This window comes from Mauremys mutica, chromosome 5, assembly GCF_020497125.1.
Source record: "Mauremys mutica isolate MM-2020 ecotype Southern chromosome 5, ASM2049712v1, whole genome shotgun sequence".
NCBI classification, from domain to species: Eukaryota; Metazoa; Chordata; order Testudines; family Geoemydidae; genus Mauremys; species Mauremys mutica.
In genome coordinates, this window is record NC_059076.1 from 114282819 (window position 1) to 114300462 (window position 17644).

General features: G+C 43.5%; 1 protein-coding gene across 1 annotated transcript in view; it reads right to left on the reverse strand.

Moving 5' to 3' along the window:
- Window positions 1-17644, reverse strand: part of CC2D2A (coiled-coil and C2 domain containing 2A) — a 152696-nt gene that overhangs the window by 122391 nt on the left and 12661 nt on the right. The window contains exons 5-6 of the mRNA XM_045019697.1: window positions 9021-9109; window positions 6637-6732 (exon numbers count right to left, since the gene is read on the reverse strand). Coding sequence (XP_044875632.1) covers window positions 6637-6732; window positions 9021-9109 — 185 coding nt within the window. The remainder of the gene's footprint in view (window positions 1-6636; window positions 6733-9020; window positions 9110-17644) is intronic.

A 17644-nucleotide genomic window follows, 5' to 3' on the forward strand; every position in this document is an offset into this window, starting at 1 on the left:
CCTACACCATTGTCTTATCCACACATTGAGATCCTGCGGTTCTGCCTGCTTTCCTGGCCCAGCAGGTGGAACTGGAAGCATTTCAAAGAATGCTACCATGGAGAGGTCCTGGTCTTTAATCGCTTATCTAGCAACCTAAATTTGACCTGCAGGATCACTCTCCTACCTTTGCCTACATCATTGGTACCTACATATGCCATGACCACTGGCTCCTCCCCATCACTGCACATCCTTCTGACTTGTGAGATCCACAGCCATTGCAGCAGGCAATTTATTATGAGGTTCTCCCAGTCATTACAATCCCAACTATCTATGTTTCTAATAATTTAATCCCCCATTGTTATTACCTTCTTCTTCCTAGTAACTTGGATTCCCGACCCAGGAGGGGTCTCCTCACTGTGAGAGGATACAATGACACCATCTGCAAGGAGGGTCCCAACTATGGGTTTGTTACCCTCCACTCCAGCTTGATGTTCCTCTTCCCCAAGACTTTCATCCTCCCTTATAGCATGGAGGCATGTCAGATTCAAGGGTGAGACCTATCTATAGTGTCTGTGAAAGTCTTCTCTGTGTACCTCTGTCTCCCTTAGCTCCTCCAGTTCACCCACTCTGGTCTCAAGAGCCAATACTGTGTCTCTAAGGACCATGAGTTGCTTACACCATATACACACCTGCCCAAAAGACAGGTAATCGTATATGCTGCACTCAGTGCAATAAACTAGATCACTCTCATGCTGATGCTGGACTACTGCCTGCATTACTTTTAGCCTTCAGGGTTTTTTCCGTTTGTTTGGTTTTTTTGTGGGAGGAGGTGGGGGTGTTAGTGGTCTAAGTTCAGAGTATGTTTGTTAGGTGTATCTGCCTCTCACACTCCTCAAAACTCCTGCTTGCTAACTCCTCCAGTAGTTTAGGACCTGATTTTTTAAATCTCAGTTCTCCCTGAGTTAACCCCACCCGCTTGTCAAGTAATTCTAAAGGAGTTAGGGATCAAAGGACAGCAGGCGAGAGCCTCATTATCTAGCCTAGCCTAGCATGTCAGTAGGCTCAGCATGCAGCCCCCACAATACACCACACTGTAATATTTAATCAAGAAAAAACATGGCAAGCAAGCAACCGAACAGATAAACTCACCTTGAGAATCATGTAGTCTCTCCTTCCTCACCTGGAGAACTGCCTTGCAAAACTTCCAATTAATGCTCCTGCTTGCTAGCTTCCCTGGTGGCTTAGGAACGGACTTTTTAAACCCTGTTCTCCCTTAGCCCTGGTCTACACTACAAGTTTAGGTCGAATTTAGCAGCATTAGATAGATTAAACCCTGCACCCGTCCACACGACAAAGCCATTTTTGTCGACTTAAAGGGCTCTTAAAATCAATTTCTGTACTCCTCCCCGACGAGGGGATTAGCGCTGAAATCAACCCTGCTGGGTCGAATTTGGGATAGTGTCGATGCAATTTGATGGTATTGGCCTCCGGGAGCTATCCCAGAGTGCTCCATTGTGACCGTTCTGGACAGCACTCTCAACTCAGATGCACTGGCCAGGTAGACAGGAAAAGCCCCGCGAACTTTTGAATTTCATTTCCTGTTTGCCCAGAATGGAGAGCTGATCAGCACAGGTGACCATGGAGTCCCAGAATCACAAAAGAGCTCCAGCATGGACCGACCGGGAGGTCCTGGATCTGATCGCTGTATGGGGAGACGAATCCGTGCTATCAGAACTCCAATCCAAAAGATGAAATACCGAAATATTTGAAAAAAACTCCAAGGGCATGTAGGACAGAGACTATAACAGGGACCCGCAGCAGTAACGCATGAAACTGAAGGAGCTGAGGCAAGCCTACCAAAGAACCAGAGAGGCAAACGGCCGCTCCGGGTCAGAGCCCCAGACATACTGCTTCTATGATAAGCTGCATGCCATTCTAGACGGTGCCCCTACAACTACCCCACCCCTGTGCGTGGACTCCATCAATGGATTCTCACGCAACAGGGATGTGGATTTTGGGGACGAGGAAGAGGAGGAGGTTGAAGATAGCACACAGCATGCAAGGAGAGAAAACGTTTCCCCTGACAGCCAGGAACTGTTTTTCACCCTGGATGTAGTACCCTCCCAACCCACCCAAGGTGGGCTCCCAGACCTTGAAGGCGGAGAAGGGACCTCTGGTGAGTGCACCTTTGTAAATACAATACATGGTTTAAAAGCAAGCGTGTTCAATGATTAATTTGCCCTGAGGACTTAGGATGCATTGGCGTCCAGTACAGCTACTGGAAAAATCTGTTAAGGTGTATGGGGATGGAGCAGAAATCCTCCAGGGACATCTGTGAAGCTCTCCTGGATGTACTTCCAGGGTCACCTGGTTGAAATAGGGGAATTTTATTAAGGGGACATTCAGAGGTTGCTGTTCCTGCTGGGCTGTTTGCCTGTGGCTGAACAGAAATCATCCCCGCTGTTAGCCACACAGAGGGGTGGGGGAGGGGTGAAGCGATCATCCCAGAGAATTGTGTGGGTGGGGGGAGGAGGAGGTTTAGTTGGGTTTGTGCTGCACGTTAACCTGAAAACTGCAGGCCCCTCCTTTTAAATGGCCAACCCAACAGGTGCTTAGTATGGGAAATGAGGGCGCTGCTGTTTGAAACCATCCCCACATGTTATGAAGGTTAAAGAAGCCAAAAGACTGTGGCTTACCACGTCTGCCTGCAAGCCGAATCACACCAAACTGGCAGGCCCTCAATATAAGATGCAAAATGCGACCTTGTAAAGAAAGCACACGTGCTATGTAATGTTAACAGCTTGGTTCACCGTGAAAGAGTCTACCCATTGTGCTCTACAATGTGTCTTTTAAATACTACTCTCCCTTTTTTTCCTCCCACAGGTGCAAATGTTTCAGTGCTCCCCATATCATCTCTGACCCAGAGACTAGCGAAGATTAGAAGGTGAAAAAAACACACTTGCGGCGAAATGTTCTCTGAGCTCATGCAGTCCTCCCACACTGAAAGAGCCCAGCAGAATGCCTGGAGGCAGACACTGTCAGAATGCAGGAAAGCACAAAATGAACGTGAGGACAGGTGGCGGGAGCAAGAGGAGAGATGGCGGGATCAAGATGATAGGTGGCGTCAGCGTGATAAGAGGAGGAAGGAAGCAATACTTAGGCTACTGGAGGACGAAACTGATATTCTCTAGCATATTGTTGAGGTGCAGGAAAGGCAGCAGGACCACAGACCGCTGCTGCAGCCCCTGTGTAACCAAACACCCTCCTCCCCAAATTCCATAGCCTCCTCACCCAGACACCCCAGAACATGGTAAGGGGGCCTCCAGCTGCCCAACCACTCCACCCCAGAGGACTGCCCAAGCAACAGAAAGCTGTCATTCAATAAGTTTTGAAATGCAGTGTGGCCTTGTCCTTCCCTCCTCTGCCACCCAACCCTGGTGCTTCCCTCCTCCTCCACTGCTCCCGGGCTACCTTGGCAGTTATCCCCTCATTTGTGTGATGAATTAATAAAGAATCCATGAATTTGAAACAACAATAACTTTATTGCCTCTGCAAGCGGAGATCAAAGGAGGGAGGAGAGGGTGGTTGGCTTACAGGGAAGTGTAACCAAGGGAGCGGGTTTTCATCAAGGAGAAACAAACAGAACTTTGACACCGTAATCTGGCCAGCCATGAAACTGGTTTTCAAAGCTTCTCTGATGCGCACCGCGCCCTCCTATACTCTTCTAACCGCCCTGGTGTCTGGCTGCGCATAATCAGTGGCCAGACGATTTGCCTCAACCTCCCACCCCACCATAAATGTTTCCCTCTTTCTCTCACAGATATTGTAGAGCACACAGCAAGCAGTAATAACGATGGGAATATTGGTTTAGCTGAAGTCTAATGTGTCAGTAAACTGCGCCAACGCGCTTTTAAATGTCCAAAGGCACATTCTACCACCATTCTGCACTTGCTCAGCCTATAGTTGAACAGCTCCTGAATACTGTCCAGGGTGCCTGTGTACAGATTCATGAGCCATGGCATTATGGAGTAGGCTGGGTCCCCAAAGATAACTATAGGCATTTCAACATCCCCAGTGGTTATTTTCTGGTCAGGGAAGAAAGTTCCTTGCTGCAGCCGTTCACATAGACTAGAGTTCCTAAAGATGCGAGCGTCGTGTACCTTTCCCGACCATCCCATGTTGATGTTGATGAAACGTCCCTTGTGATCCACCAGTGCTTGCAGCAACATTGAAAAGTATACCTTTCGGTTTATGTACTGGCTACCTTGGTGGTCCGGTCCCAAGATAGGGATATGCGTTCCGTCTATCGCCCCACCACAGTTACGGAATCCCATTGCAGCAAAGCCATCCACTATGATCTGCACATTTCCCAGAGTCACTATCCTTGATAGCAGCAGCTCAATGATTGCGTTGGCTACTTGGATCACAGCAGCCCCCCCAGTAGATTTGCCCCCTCCAAATTGATTCCCAAGTGACCGACAGCTGTCTGGCGTTGCAAGCTTCCAGAGGGCTATCGCCACTCACTTGTGAACTGTGAGGGCTGCTCTCACCTTGGTATTCTTGTGCTTCAGGGCAGGAGAAAGCAAGTCACAAAGTTCCATGAAAGTGCCCTTACGCATGCGAAAGTTTCACAACCACTGGGAATCATCCCAGACCTGCAACACTATGAGGTCCCACCAGTCTGTGCTTGTTTCCCAGGCTCAGAAACGGTGTTCCACAGCATGAACCTGCCCCATTAGCACCATGATGTTCAAATTGCCAGGGCCAGTGCTTTGAGAGAACTGTGTCCATGTATTCATCACTCTCATCATCGTGCTGCCGTCGCCTCCTTGCCTGCTGTTGACGTTTCCGGTGCAGCATATACTGCAGGATAATGCACATGATGTTTACAGTGCTCATAACTGCCGCGGTGATCTGAGCAGGCTCCATGCTTGCCGTGGTATGGCGTCTGCGTGGAAAAAAGGCGCGAAATGATTGCCGTTGCTCTCATGGAGGGAGGGGCGACTGACGACACGGTTTACAGGGTTGACTTACAGGGATTTAAAATCAACAAAGGGGGCGGGTTTCCATCAAGGAGAAACATACACAACTGTCACACCGAAGCCTGGCCAGTCATGAAACTGGTTTTCAAAGCCTCTGTGATGCGCAACGCACCTTGCCGTGCTCTTCTAATCTAATTGCAGACAGCCTAGTCAGCAAACCCTGCCAGCGAGCTTTTAAATGTCCAAAGGCACATTCTACCACCATTCTACACTTGCTCAGCCTATAGTTGAACTGCTCCTTACTACTGTCCAGGCTTCATGAGCCATGGGAGCAAGGGGTAGGCTGGGGTAGGTGTGACCGCGCGGTGCTGCCGGCTGGGAGAGCAGCCTGAGGCAGAAGCCTCCAGCTGGCATGATATTCCAGGCAGGACTGAATCTCCATTAGACGAAACATAAAGGAGAGAATGACTTGGAATCATTCCCATTTTTGTCCAGGCACCCACCACCCGACCTCACTGAGGTCAGCCAGGAGCACCCATGTCTGCCAAGGCACCCCTGACTGACCTCACCAAGGTCGGCCAGGAGCAGCCACGAGATGACAACGACGGTTAACAGTCGTATTGCACTGTCTGCCATCGGCAAGGCAAGGCAAGGCGATGCTGCTGTATAGCACTGCAGTACCGCGTCTGCCAGCAGCACCCAGGAGATGTACGGTGACAGTGAGCTGAGCGGGCTCCATGCTTGCTGTGGTATGGCGTCTGCACAGGTAACCCAGGGAAAAAAAGTAAGAAACGATTGTCTGCCATTGCTTTCACGGAAGGAGGGAGGAAGGCAGGGGGGCCTGACAACATGTACCCAGAACCACCCGCGACAATATTTTTGCCCCATCAGGCATTGGGAGCTCAACCCAGAATTCCAATGGGCAGTGGAGACTGCGGGAACTGTGGGATAGCTACCCACAGTGCAACGCTCCTAAAATCGACGCTAGCCTCGGTACTGTGGACGCCAACTTAATGCGCTTAGTGGGGACACACACAATCGACTATATCAACTCGATTTCCAAAAAAATCAACTTGTATAAAATCAACCTAATTTCATAGTGTAGACAAACCCTTAATTAGCTCTGTCTCCTTATCAACCTAAAGGGGTTAGGAATCAAAGGATGCAAAATACTAACAAAGAAATATGTCTAAAAAGTGAAAGTTCTTTAGCTGTTAAAGCTTTGTACCTTTATATAAAGCTATAGCTTTATCTGTGTAACCTCTAACAGAAATAAAATATAAAAGCACACTACAGATAAAATACATAATTGCTATACTTGAACCAAAAAGAGTATCTTAAAACATGGCAAATAACAGCAGCACAGAGCTCGGAAGGGCTAATCTCTAGGTGACAGAAGCCTCACTTGAAGTCTATGCTATAATAAAAGGAAATGTAATACTGTATGTATAGCATGTACATGAAATGCATTAATTGGAAAGGCTCCTGTTAACTAGCTAATTCTTGAAAAATCCCAGTTGTCTGTCTTTCTGTCTAGCAGACAATATAAAAAATGATTAATAACAATGATCTTACACAATGGCTTTCAAACAACTGATAGTTTTATTACCTTCACTTTCTTGTTAAAATGACAGCATATGGACCATGTACACATACACATTGTATTTCTCACCTCTTTATCCCATCTGGTTTCTGACTCTCTTTGCTTGAGGCTTTTTAAGTGCCTTGGTCTTGGACCTTCTTGCAGTAAAGCATTTTCTGCTTTAGACTAAGAAAAAAACAAAAAGAAAGTTTGGTCATATTACAATTGCAATTAATTGCACTGTTAATAATAGAACATCATTTATTTAAATATTTTTGGATGTTTTCTACATTTTCAAATATATTGATTTCAATTACAACGCAGAATACAAAGTGCACAGTGCTCACTTTATATTTATTTTTGATTACAAGTATTTGCACAGAAAAAAAAAAAGAAAAAGTATTTTTCATTTCACCTAATAATAGTACTATAATGCGATCTCTTTATCATGAAAGTTGAATTTATAAATGTGGAATTATGTACCAAAAAGCTGCATTCAAAAATAAAACGATGTAAAATTTTAGGAGCCTGCAACTCCATTCAGTCCTACTTCTTGTTCAGCCAATCGCTCAGACAAACAAGTTCGTTTACATTTTCAGGAGATAATGCTGTCCACTTCTTGCTTACAATGTCACCTGGAAGTGAGAACAGGTGTTCTCATGGCACTGCTGTAGCCAGTGTTGCAAGATATTTACGTGTCAAATGAGCTAAAGGTTCATATGTCCCTTCATGCTTCAACCACCATTCCAGAGGACATGAGTCCATGCTGATGACGGGTTCTGCCGGATAACAATCCAAAGCAAGGCGGACTGATGCATGTTCATTTTCATCATCTGAGTCAGATGCCACCAGCAGAAGATTGATTTTCTTTTTTGATGGTTCTATAGTTTCAGCATCGAGTGTTGCTCTTTTAAGATTTCTGAAAGCATGCTCCATACCATACATTTCTGAAAGCATGCTCCATGCTCTCAGATATTGGAAGGCACTTCAGATTCTTAAACCTTGGTTTGAGTGCTGTAGCTATCTTTAGAAATGTCACATTGGTACCTTCTTTGCGTTTTGTCAGATCTGCAGTGAAAGTGTTCATAAAATGAATAACCTGTGCTGGGTTATCATCCGAGACTGCTATAACATGAAATATATGTCAGAATTTGGGTAAACCAGCAGGGAATATACAATTCTGCCCCAAAGAGTTCAGTCAAGAAATTTAATTAACACATTATTTTTATAATGAGCGTCATCAGCATGGAAGCATGTCCTCTGGAATGGTGGCTGAAGCATGAAGGGGCATATGAATGTTTAGCATATCTGGCACGTAAATATCTTGCAATGCCAGCTACAGAAGTGCCACACAAATGCCTGTTCTCACTTTCTGGTGACATTGTAAATAAGAAGAGGGAAGCATTATCTCCTGTAAATGTAAACAAACTTGTTTGTCTTAGTGATTGGCTGAACAAAAAGTAGGACTGAGTGGACTTTAGGCTCTGAAGTTTTACATTGTTTTGTTTTTGAGTGAAGTTATGTAATAAAAAAAAATCTACATTAGTAAGTTGCAGTTTCATGACAAAGAGATTACATTACAGTACCTGTATGAGGTGAACTGAAAAATACTATTTCTTTTATCATTTTTACAGTGTAAATATTTGTAATAAAAAATAATATACACTTTGATTTCAATTACAACACAGAATACAATATATATGAAAATGTAGAAAAACATCCAAAATACTTAATGCATTTCAGTTGGTATTCTATTGTTTAACAGTGCGATTAAAACCACAATTAATTTTTTTTAATTGCAATTATTTTTTGTGAGTTAACTGCGATGAATCAACAGCCCTACTTACATGTAATATTAATGAAAGATTTTTTACTACATAATCATCTTAAATTATTATAAAGAGCCAGATTCTGCTTCCCTTTATTACACTGTACAGTAATTTTACTCCACAAGTAGCCTCAATGATTTCAGCAAGATCTCAGCATGGAAAGTAGTACTTACTCAACATAAAATTGGCAGGATCTGACTCGCAGTTAAAATGGCAAAGTTTTTCCAAACATTACATTTTTCATATTACAAACGAGAATCAAATTAACTTGTTTAGAAAATAACATCAAAATCAGCTACTGGGAACTAACCTGTACAGATATAAAACATTACACATCTACCCCAATATAACGCAACCTGATATAACACAAATTCGGATATAACGCGGTAAAGCAGCACTCCAGGGGGGCGGAACTGCACACTTCGGCGGATCAAAGCAAGTTCGATATAACGCAGTTTCCCCTATAACGCAGTAAGATTTTTTGGCTCCCAAGTACAGCATTATATCGGGGTAGAGGTGTATATTAACAAGTTACAAAGGCAAATTTAATTCATTAAATTATATGCAGCACAAAACAAGGAAGATTGATTACATTTTCATAAATCCTATCAAATACAATAAAATCCTTTATAAATGCATCCTCACCCTTGCGGCTTTTAATTTTTCTCTCATCCGTTCCCTAACGGAAAATTCTGCAAAGCTTGTTCTTGAGGTAGAAGGGACAGGAGGCAAGCCTAAAACAGGAAAATCATGATAAATCTAGAATTACATTTTTTTGGTGGCAGAATCTTAAATCATATAAAAGATTTGCTATTCAAAATATTTACAGGATGTGGAAAATTTCAGTTTCCAACAGAAGGATCTCCAACTGAGAAAACATTAAAATATACACACACTTGATTTTGAGAATGAAAAATACGTCTTGGTTTCCATATTTCAAACCTTATAGGCTAGCAGTTGAACTCTTTTACCCAGCTAGATTTGCTTTCCAAAATTAAATTAAAATACAATTGATGAGATCTGACCCATCCAGAGTACAATATATCAACATTTCTTTCCATTAAATAACTGTTAATTATCTGGTGTGCTCTATATTCTGGTGTTCTGAGCTTGCCATTTCTAATATTATATATAATCAATCATGATTAAAGAAATATACCCCCCCCCACGATTCCAAAATAAACATTAAAACAAGATACCCATTGTCTATGGACTAGTCTTTGTTCAGAAGTATTATACATGGCACCAAAATGAAGTAAAACCTTATTTTTTTATGTAACGCTATCAAAAAAAATCTAGTTCCTGACTGTCACAGGGTAGATGGCCTTCTGAAGGGGCTCAGCCCACCTCTGACAGACTTCATAAAGGGGAATTAGGCAATTCAGGTTCACCTGGGACTAATTATCTCACTGGGGCAGTTAATTAGGCAGTGAAGCACCTGGGCATGATAAAAGGCAGCTACTCATAGTAGAGGCTAGAGAACAGAAGCTCCCGGTGAGAGAACAGTCCCCGGAATGAGAAAGATCCCAAAGTGATGGGGCTCACCAACAAAGGAAACTAAGGAAGAATGCTCCTAAGTGGGAGAAGCTCCAAAAGGGAAGAGCTATGAGTGCCAAGTCACAGTAAAACCTGTCCCTGGTGGAATGATTTCACTAGATAGCAAGAGAAGCCCCAGATAAGAGGAATTATATTCTGTCCTAAGGAAGGATCATTGCACTTTGACTTCTGTGCGGGACCTTGACCCAAGTGGAGAAACACTTCCCTAGCTCATGAAAAGAGGCCCTGGCTCTAGAAGGTAAGGCCCCAGCTGGAGTACTGTGTCCAATTCTGGGAACCACAATTTAGGAAAGATGTGGACAAACTGGAAAGAGTCCAGAGGAGAGTAATAAATAATGGAAAGATCTTTGATGCAAGGACAGAACATCAGATTCAAATATGAAGATCAAAGGATGATTTCTAGAAGAGTGTTTCTAGGTTGGTTGTGATCCCCGGGACGGGGGGGAAGTCATGAAAGACACTCAGGGATGTTGACAAAGCACTGAAATTATGCTCTAAAGCAAAGAAAATTTCACTCCTTCCACATCCTTACCCTTTAAAGGTCACCTATTCTCTGTCAACCTCTCAAAACACACACACACAAATTATTGTTACTACTGATACTTGTCTTTTTTTTTTTTAATAGCAAATGCAAGATGGGGTTGCAAAAACTTTTGACTTCAAATAAGGGGTTGCCAACCTAAAATGATGGAAAAATACTGATTTAGATTATTAAGCTTCTGGGGAAAAGGAGACTTACCGTATGTTTTCTGCTTTTCAATCCTTGCTTTCAAAGGCCTGGGCCTCCCTTTTGAATAGCAACATTCACAACGAATGCACACACCTCTTTGTGGACCAATTTTATTAGAGGTTCCTTTTTCATATTTGGTGGTATTCCTCTTCTGCACCCTTCATATATTTTCTCTCTTAGACTGTAAATTCTTCATGCATAGACTATGTCTTTGTATGAGTTAGTACAGTGCCTACTATGTGGTCCCAATCTTGGTTATGGCCTGTGGCTGCTACTGCATTAGAAGTATTAAATAATATATGCAAAGTAATTCCACAATGCTACTGAAGGCAGAGTTTGGCTGTCTGAATTAAAAGACGAAGCAGATCCTGTCCAAGGCTTACTATTGTATATTTATATAGTTGGGGAAAATGTTTATGCTTTTCATGATAATGGCCTATTATGCACAACAGAAATGTTTCTTCATATGTACTGCAGTGTTTCCAGCTGGACTGGATGGTCAAGATTAGGTTTCCACCCTATACTATACATTTGAGACAGTCCACTTATCTCATTTCACAGGTGAGGTGCTCAGTTTAATGTAGTGTTCATACCATGTCAAAGAACATAGCATAAAGCTCTGTGGAATTTTATAATAGACAATATTATGTTTATGCACCCAATTTTTTTATATTTTCCTTTTTGTGGTACTTATGGGTCATACATAATGTTCTCCACATATTCACAAATCCCCCTCATTTTCATTGCAATTCTTGAGTTTCTCTGATGCTCTTCAGAGACTGTTGGAAGACTTGGCATTGACTAATGTCTGCTGTTTTTTTGCTGTTTGAAGAAGCAAGGGTTTGTTTGTTTTTTTGTCCTTCCCCCATGTGAATTATTTTCTTTTCCTGCTCTTTAAGAAGTAGCTGAATTATCCCTCATGTCCCATATCTCACAATTCATCTTTTCTACTGGAAAAGTAAACATTTTGTAAAATGATTGGCCGACAAAAGGTGTGGCCTCTTTTGCTGATGTTTTTTGGAGCGTGTGGCTTTTTTCTTTGAACAGCTGTGAACACTGACAGTTCAAGTAAATATTTTTTTCTAGCTATCTCCAATTATACCATTAGTAATATAGTCAGGTTTTTTTAGCCAACATTGCTCTGCTCTATCCTTTGGGGGGGGGAAATCTTTCTTTGCCAAGGCCTGAATAAAGGGTGATTTCATATTTATATAAGGAATTAAATTAATAAAAAGGTTGTAAAAATGAAAAGGCCAAAGGATTGGGAGGGGTTTTATCACACAACTTACATAATGTAACAGTGAGACTGATAATTAATCAAGACCCTTATACAAGAATATTGTTGACAGAAGATAACTAGAATATGCAATTAAAGCGATATATAGGTTACATATTAACACCATACTCAAGGTGTAAATTACCTTCCAAGATTAACCTAGGCCCTCCCTTGTTATTTAAGCAGAAAAAAGGTGTTGTGATTAAGCCATGCTGCTGCTGATTCTGCTCTCCTTAAAGGACAGTCCAAGGCTTTCTTTGAAGCTTTGTGCCCTTTAAATTAAGGAGTCTACTTACTTGGTATGGAGGAGGGGGCATATTTACCTTTAGAAACATCTAACATAACATGATTATTTGCTTTGAAACCTATTACTTTGCGAAAGTGTGTTCTGATTTGTTGGATCAAAGACACTTGTAACCTCACCTGAATTCCTCTTCACTGAGATTAACACCAATGAGAAAACTGATGCACATAAATATGGTTTGGGACTTCTGCCATATTGGACAATTCCTTCTAAGCTTGGTCCCAGACAAACAAGGTTAGAGTGAACAGTCTTGTAAAATCGGTAGAGAAACCATTTGCAATGTATTCCTCACTCTTCATCATCAAAGTAAAAGCCCACATGAGTAGTGACCCTCTCAGCTTGTTTTCTGTAACAAGAACCTATGAGTATTGGATTCAAGGAAAGATCCTTCATCTCTGGACTGTCTGGATTCTAACAGGGGGGAATAATGGAACAAGAAGATGGAGAGTCCCAGAGTCATTCTGGGTAGTCCTGAGAGACTTTCGGGAAACTGGCCGATTACTACATCTCTGCTACCATTTGGAATTATAGACTGTGACTCACCTGTACATATATTTTACTTGCTTCAACCTCTCAGTAACTCTCATTTCCTTTTCTTAGCTAATAAACCTATAGTTAATTTACTATGGAATTGGTTACCAGCATTGTCTTTGGTGTAAAATCTATGGTACCAATTGATCTGGGGTAAGTGACTGGTCTCTTGGGACTGGGAGCAACCTGAACGTGGTGTGATTTATCACAAAGTCCAGTTTCTCTGGGTGGGAAGACAGACTGGGGAGTCTAAGGGGATTGTTTGTGACTCCATGGTAAGACTGGTATAGGGATCCAGGAGTTCACATTTGTTACTGACTTAGTGAAATCTAATTATAGAAGACACCACCAGTTTAGGGTATCTGCTCTTTTTTCTGACAGTCTCCCTGAGGTAGGTACTCACAGACATGAGCCATTCCAGACAGCATGACATCCCCCACTCTTGGTGATTAGTCTCTGACTCTGAGTGGAACCAACTGTCCCAGCTCTACCAGTTCCAGTGGGGACTATGTGAGGAGATTTAAGGATGGGCTAGCCTGTGGAGGCCTTCATCAGCCTTGTCATCCATACTGACAATAAGCTCTGCAAGCAATGTGAGGAAAAGAAGGGGTCTGTCTGTGCTACTGCCTGACCAGTGACCCTCAGTACCAATCTCAACCCGGACTCTGAACCCATGCAGCAGGATAGCGCCCGCTGCCATGTGACCCCTGAGGAAAAAGAGCACTGTCCCAGCTTGTGTTTCTACTGTGGAAGATCAGCCATATTTTTGCCAACTGTCCATCCCGAGCTCTAGCACAATGCAGTTCAGGAAACAACCACACCCAGGCCTGGTAGAGGGGGTTGGCCTGGGTGAGTCCTGACATAATAAACCCCCCCACTCCTCGCTGAGACACACCCCAGGCATGGTAAGTCCAAGTCTGCCTCCATGTACCAGGGGAACCTTACCAAATTCTGCCACAGTGGGCACTCATGGATTCCAGGCAGTGGACAACTTCATAGATGTTGATATGGCCTAAGCCATGGGTATTGCAATTCAAGCAAAGACTGTCCCCAAACCAGTGGAAACTATATATGGCTCACTCCTGTCATTGGGACCAGGGACACAGGAGACAGTGGCGTGAAGTTGCCACTTGGGACCATTGGGAGGTCCTTCCCCATAATCCTTGGCATTTCATGGCTGCTGGCTCATGGACCTTTTGGGATGAGCACAAAGTTAGCTTCTGCTTCAAGTTCTTCTAGCAAGTCTGCCTACTCACACTGTCTGACAAACTCCAGAACTAAGACATACCCCTCACTTGACCCTGGCTGTGGGTTAGGTGAAATATCACCACAGTTGACTTCAGCACTGCCCCAAGTACAGCAACTATGGCGATGTCTTTGAGAAGAATACTGACACCCTACCACCACACCAGGATTATGACTACCCAATTGAGCTGCATCCAGGAGCCCAGGTGCCATTTGGCCGTATGACGCAATAGTGGAACCTCAGATGGCTGCCCTGCGTTCCTATTTCCAAAAGAATCTGCCCAAGGGTTTCATATGGCCATCAACCTTTCCCGCTGGGGCCCCAGTTTGGTTTGTTAAAAGAAAGATGGAACCCAGAACCTATGCACGAATTACCAAGACCTGAATCAGGTTGCCCTCGGGAATCAGTGCCCCCTTCCACTCATCCTGGAACTACTGGACCATGTATTTATGAAACTCAACCTGCAGGGGCCTATTAGTGGGCCACAGATGAGTGGAAGACAGCTTTTCAAACCCAGAACAGCCACTACAAACACCTGGTAATGCCATTTGGTTTCACACATGCCCTTGCAACATTCCAGCAATTCATAAATAAGGTCTTCCATGACATCCTATCCCAGTACATCATAGTCTACCTAGACGATATCCTTATCTCTTCCAAGGATCTTGAACAACACACCCATTATGTTCGGTCAGTCCTGGAACGGCTCCATCAACATGGCCTTTAGGCAAAGCTGGAAAAGTGTGCCTTTGACCAGTGCTCCATGGAATTCCTGGGCTACACCCCATCCCTTAATGACCTCCAAATGGACCCCAAGAAGGTGGAGGTGGTTCAGACCTGGGTAGCCCCCCAAAACATCAATGAACTACAGGACTTCCTGGGGTTCACTTTTATAGAATCTTCATCTCTGAGTTTTCAGGCCAAATTGGCCCCTGACAGCACTTCCCCACAAAGAAAACTACCTTCACCTGGTCCCCACAGGCCCAAAAGCACTAGACTGGCTCAAGATTACCTTTACCAGTGTTCCGATTCTGGTGCATCCCAACTCAGCACAACCCTTCATCGTTGAGACTGATGCCTCTAATGTGGCAATTGGGGTCATATTCTCTCAAAGACGTGGTCCACAACAGCACCTCCACCTTTGTGCCTACTATTCACAGAAGCTCACTCCAGCCAAACAGAATTCTAGATAAGGAGCTTTTAACCATCAAAGCAGCCTTCGAAGAGTGGCACCTCTAACTGGAGGGTGCTCAGTACCAGTACAGGTATACACGTATCATAAAAACTTTGAGTATCTCCCCTGAGCCAAAGCACTGAACAAGAGGCAGCTTTGCGGGGCCCTGTTCTTCACATGCTTCAATTTCACCATCACATCCCACCTGGGGCCCAGAACAAGACTGTTGATGCCTTGTCCCAAAAAGGGTAATATCTTGCTAGCCAGAAACATCCCCCCCCTTACATTCTTATGTCCCGGAACTTCCTAGATGCCATGATTCCCCAAGACCTCATGTTACCAATCTGCTCAGCTACAGAGAAGGAGCCCCCTCCCAAGGGGCTCGAAACTGCAAGCCAGGGGCAATGCCAGGTCCAGAATGGCTTGCTCTATGTCAAGGGCCGCTTGTATGTCCCACCAGCCACCCAGTTAGAGGTACTAAGGCTCTGTCATTACTCACTATTAGCAGGCCATCTGGGACACTTCAAGACCCTCCATTTGGCCACCCACTCCTTCGGTTGGCCCTGAATGTGCACAAAATCCACTCATATTTTGATTCCTGTGAGACATGCACCTGCATCAAGATGCCATGCTCAAAACAGCTCAACACTTTAATGCCTTCCAAGACCCCGTCTAGTCTCTGAGCAGCCATTACCCTTAACTTCATAGTCAAGCTCCCTATGTCTAGCAGACAAACTGTAGTCCTTGCTATTGTTGATCAGTTGGTAAAAATGGCCCACTTGATCTCCATTGCACACCCGCCCTCTGCAGAAGAAACAGCTGTTTAAATGACAACGATTTAGTAGAAATACTGAAGCAAAGTAAAGGCAATCGTAAATCTTGTTCACAGGTAGGACTGTGGAATTCACTGAGACTTATTGAGGAGAGAGCATTTCATCAGTATCTAAGGATCATGCTGTGTGTAAGAATACCATTTTAGGACCTCAAAGTGGAACAGCCTAAGCAGTTTCTTGAAAGAACAGCAGCAATGGATGCCTAATGCCTTACAAAATGGAACCTAACGAGTTTCAGGGCCTAGAGGAACAGCAGTGCCTTAATCTGGGTCTTAGGCACCTACATTCCTTTATAGATCTGTGCCTAAATGCATTTCAGCATAGAGCTGGGAATCAAACAGACAAGGCTGTGTTTGTAAAGGTAACACTGTAGATTCTTTTTTGTTTTAGGTCACACTTAAGAACATAAGAACATAAGAAAGGCCGTACCGGGTCAGACCAAAGGTCTATCTAGCCCAGTATCTGTCTACCGACAGTGGCCAATGCCAGGTGCCCCTGAGGGAGTGAACCTAACAGGCAATGATCAAGTGATCTCTCTCCTGCCATCCATCTCCATCCTCTGACGAACAGAGGCTAGGGACACCATTCTTACCCATCCTGGCTAATAGCCATTTATGGACTTAGCCACCATGAATTTATCCAGTCCCCTTTTAAACATTGTTATAGTCCTAGCCTTCACAACCTCCTCAGGTAAGGAGTTCCACAAGTTGACTGTGCGCTGCGTGAAGAACTTCCTTTTATTTGTTTTAAACCTGCTGCCTATTAATTTCATTTGGTGACCCCTAGTTCTTGTATTATGGGAATAAGTAAATAACTTTTCCTTATCCACTTTCTCAACATCACTCATGATTTTATATACCTCTATCATGTCCCCCCTTAGTCTTCTCTTTTCCAAACTGAAGAGTCCCAGCCTCTTTAATCTTTCCTCGTATGGGACCCTCTCTAAACCCCTAATCATTTTAGTTGCTCTTTTCTGAACCTTTTCTAGTGCTAGAATATCTTTTTTGAGGTGAGGAGACCACATCTGTACACAGTATTCGAGATGTGGGCGTACCATGGATTTATATAAGGGCAATAATATATTCTCAGTCTTATTCTCTATCCCCTTTTTAATGATTCCTAACATCCTGTTTGCTTTTTTGACTGCCTCTGCACACTGTGTGGACATCTTCAGAGAACTATCCACGATAACTCCAAGATCTTTTTCTTGACTCGTTGTAGCTAAATTAGCGCCCATCATGTTGTATGTATAGTTGGGGTTATTTTTTCCAATGTGCATTACTTTACATTTATCCACATTAAATTTCATTTGCCATTTTGTTGCCCAATCACTTAGTTTTGTGAGATCTTTTTGAAGTTCTTCACAATCTGCTTTGGTCTTAACTATCTTGAGTAGTTTAGTATCATCTGCAAACTTTGCCACCTCACTGTTTACCCCTTTCTCCAGATCATTTATGAATAAATTGAATAGGATTGGTCCTAGGACTGACCCTTGGGGAACACCACTAGTTACCCCTCTCCATTCTGAGAATTTACCATTAATTCCTACCCTTTGTTCCCTGTCCTTTAACCAGTTCTCAATCCATGAAAGGACCTTTCCTTTTATCCCATGACAGCT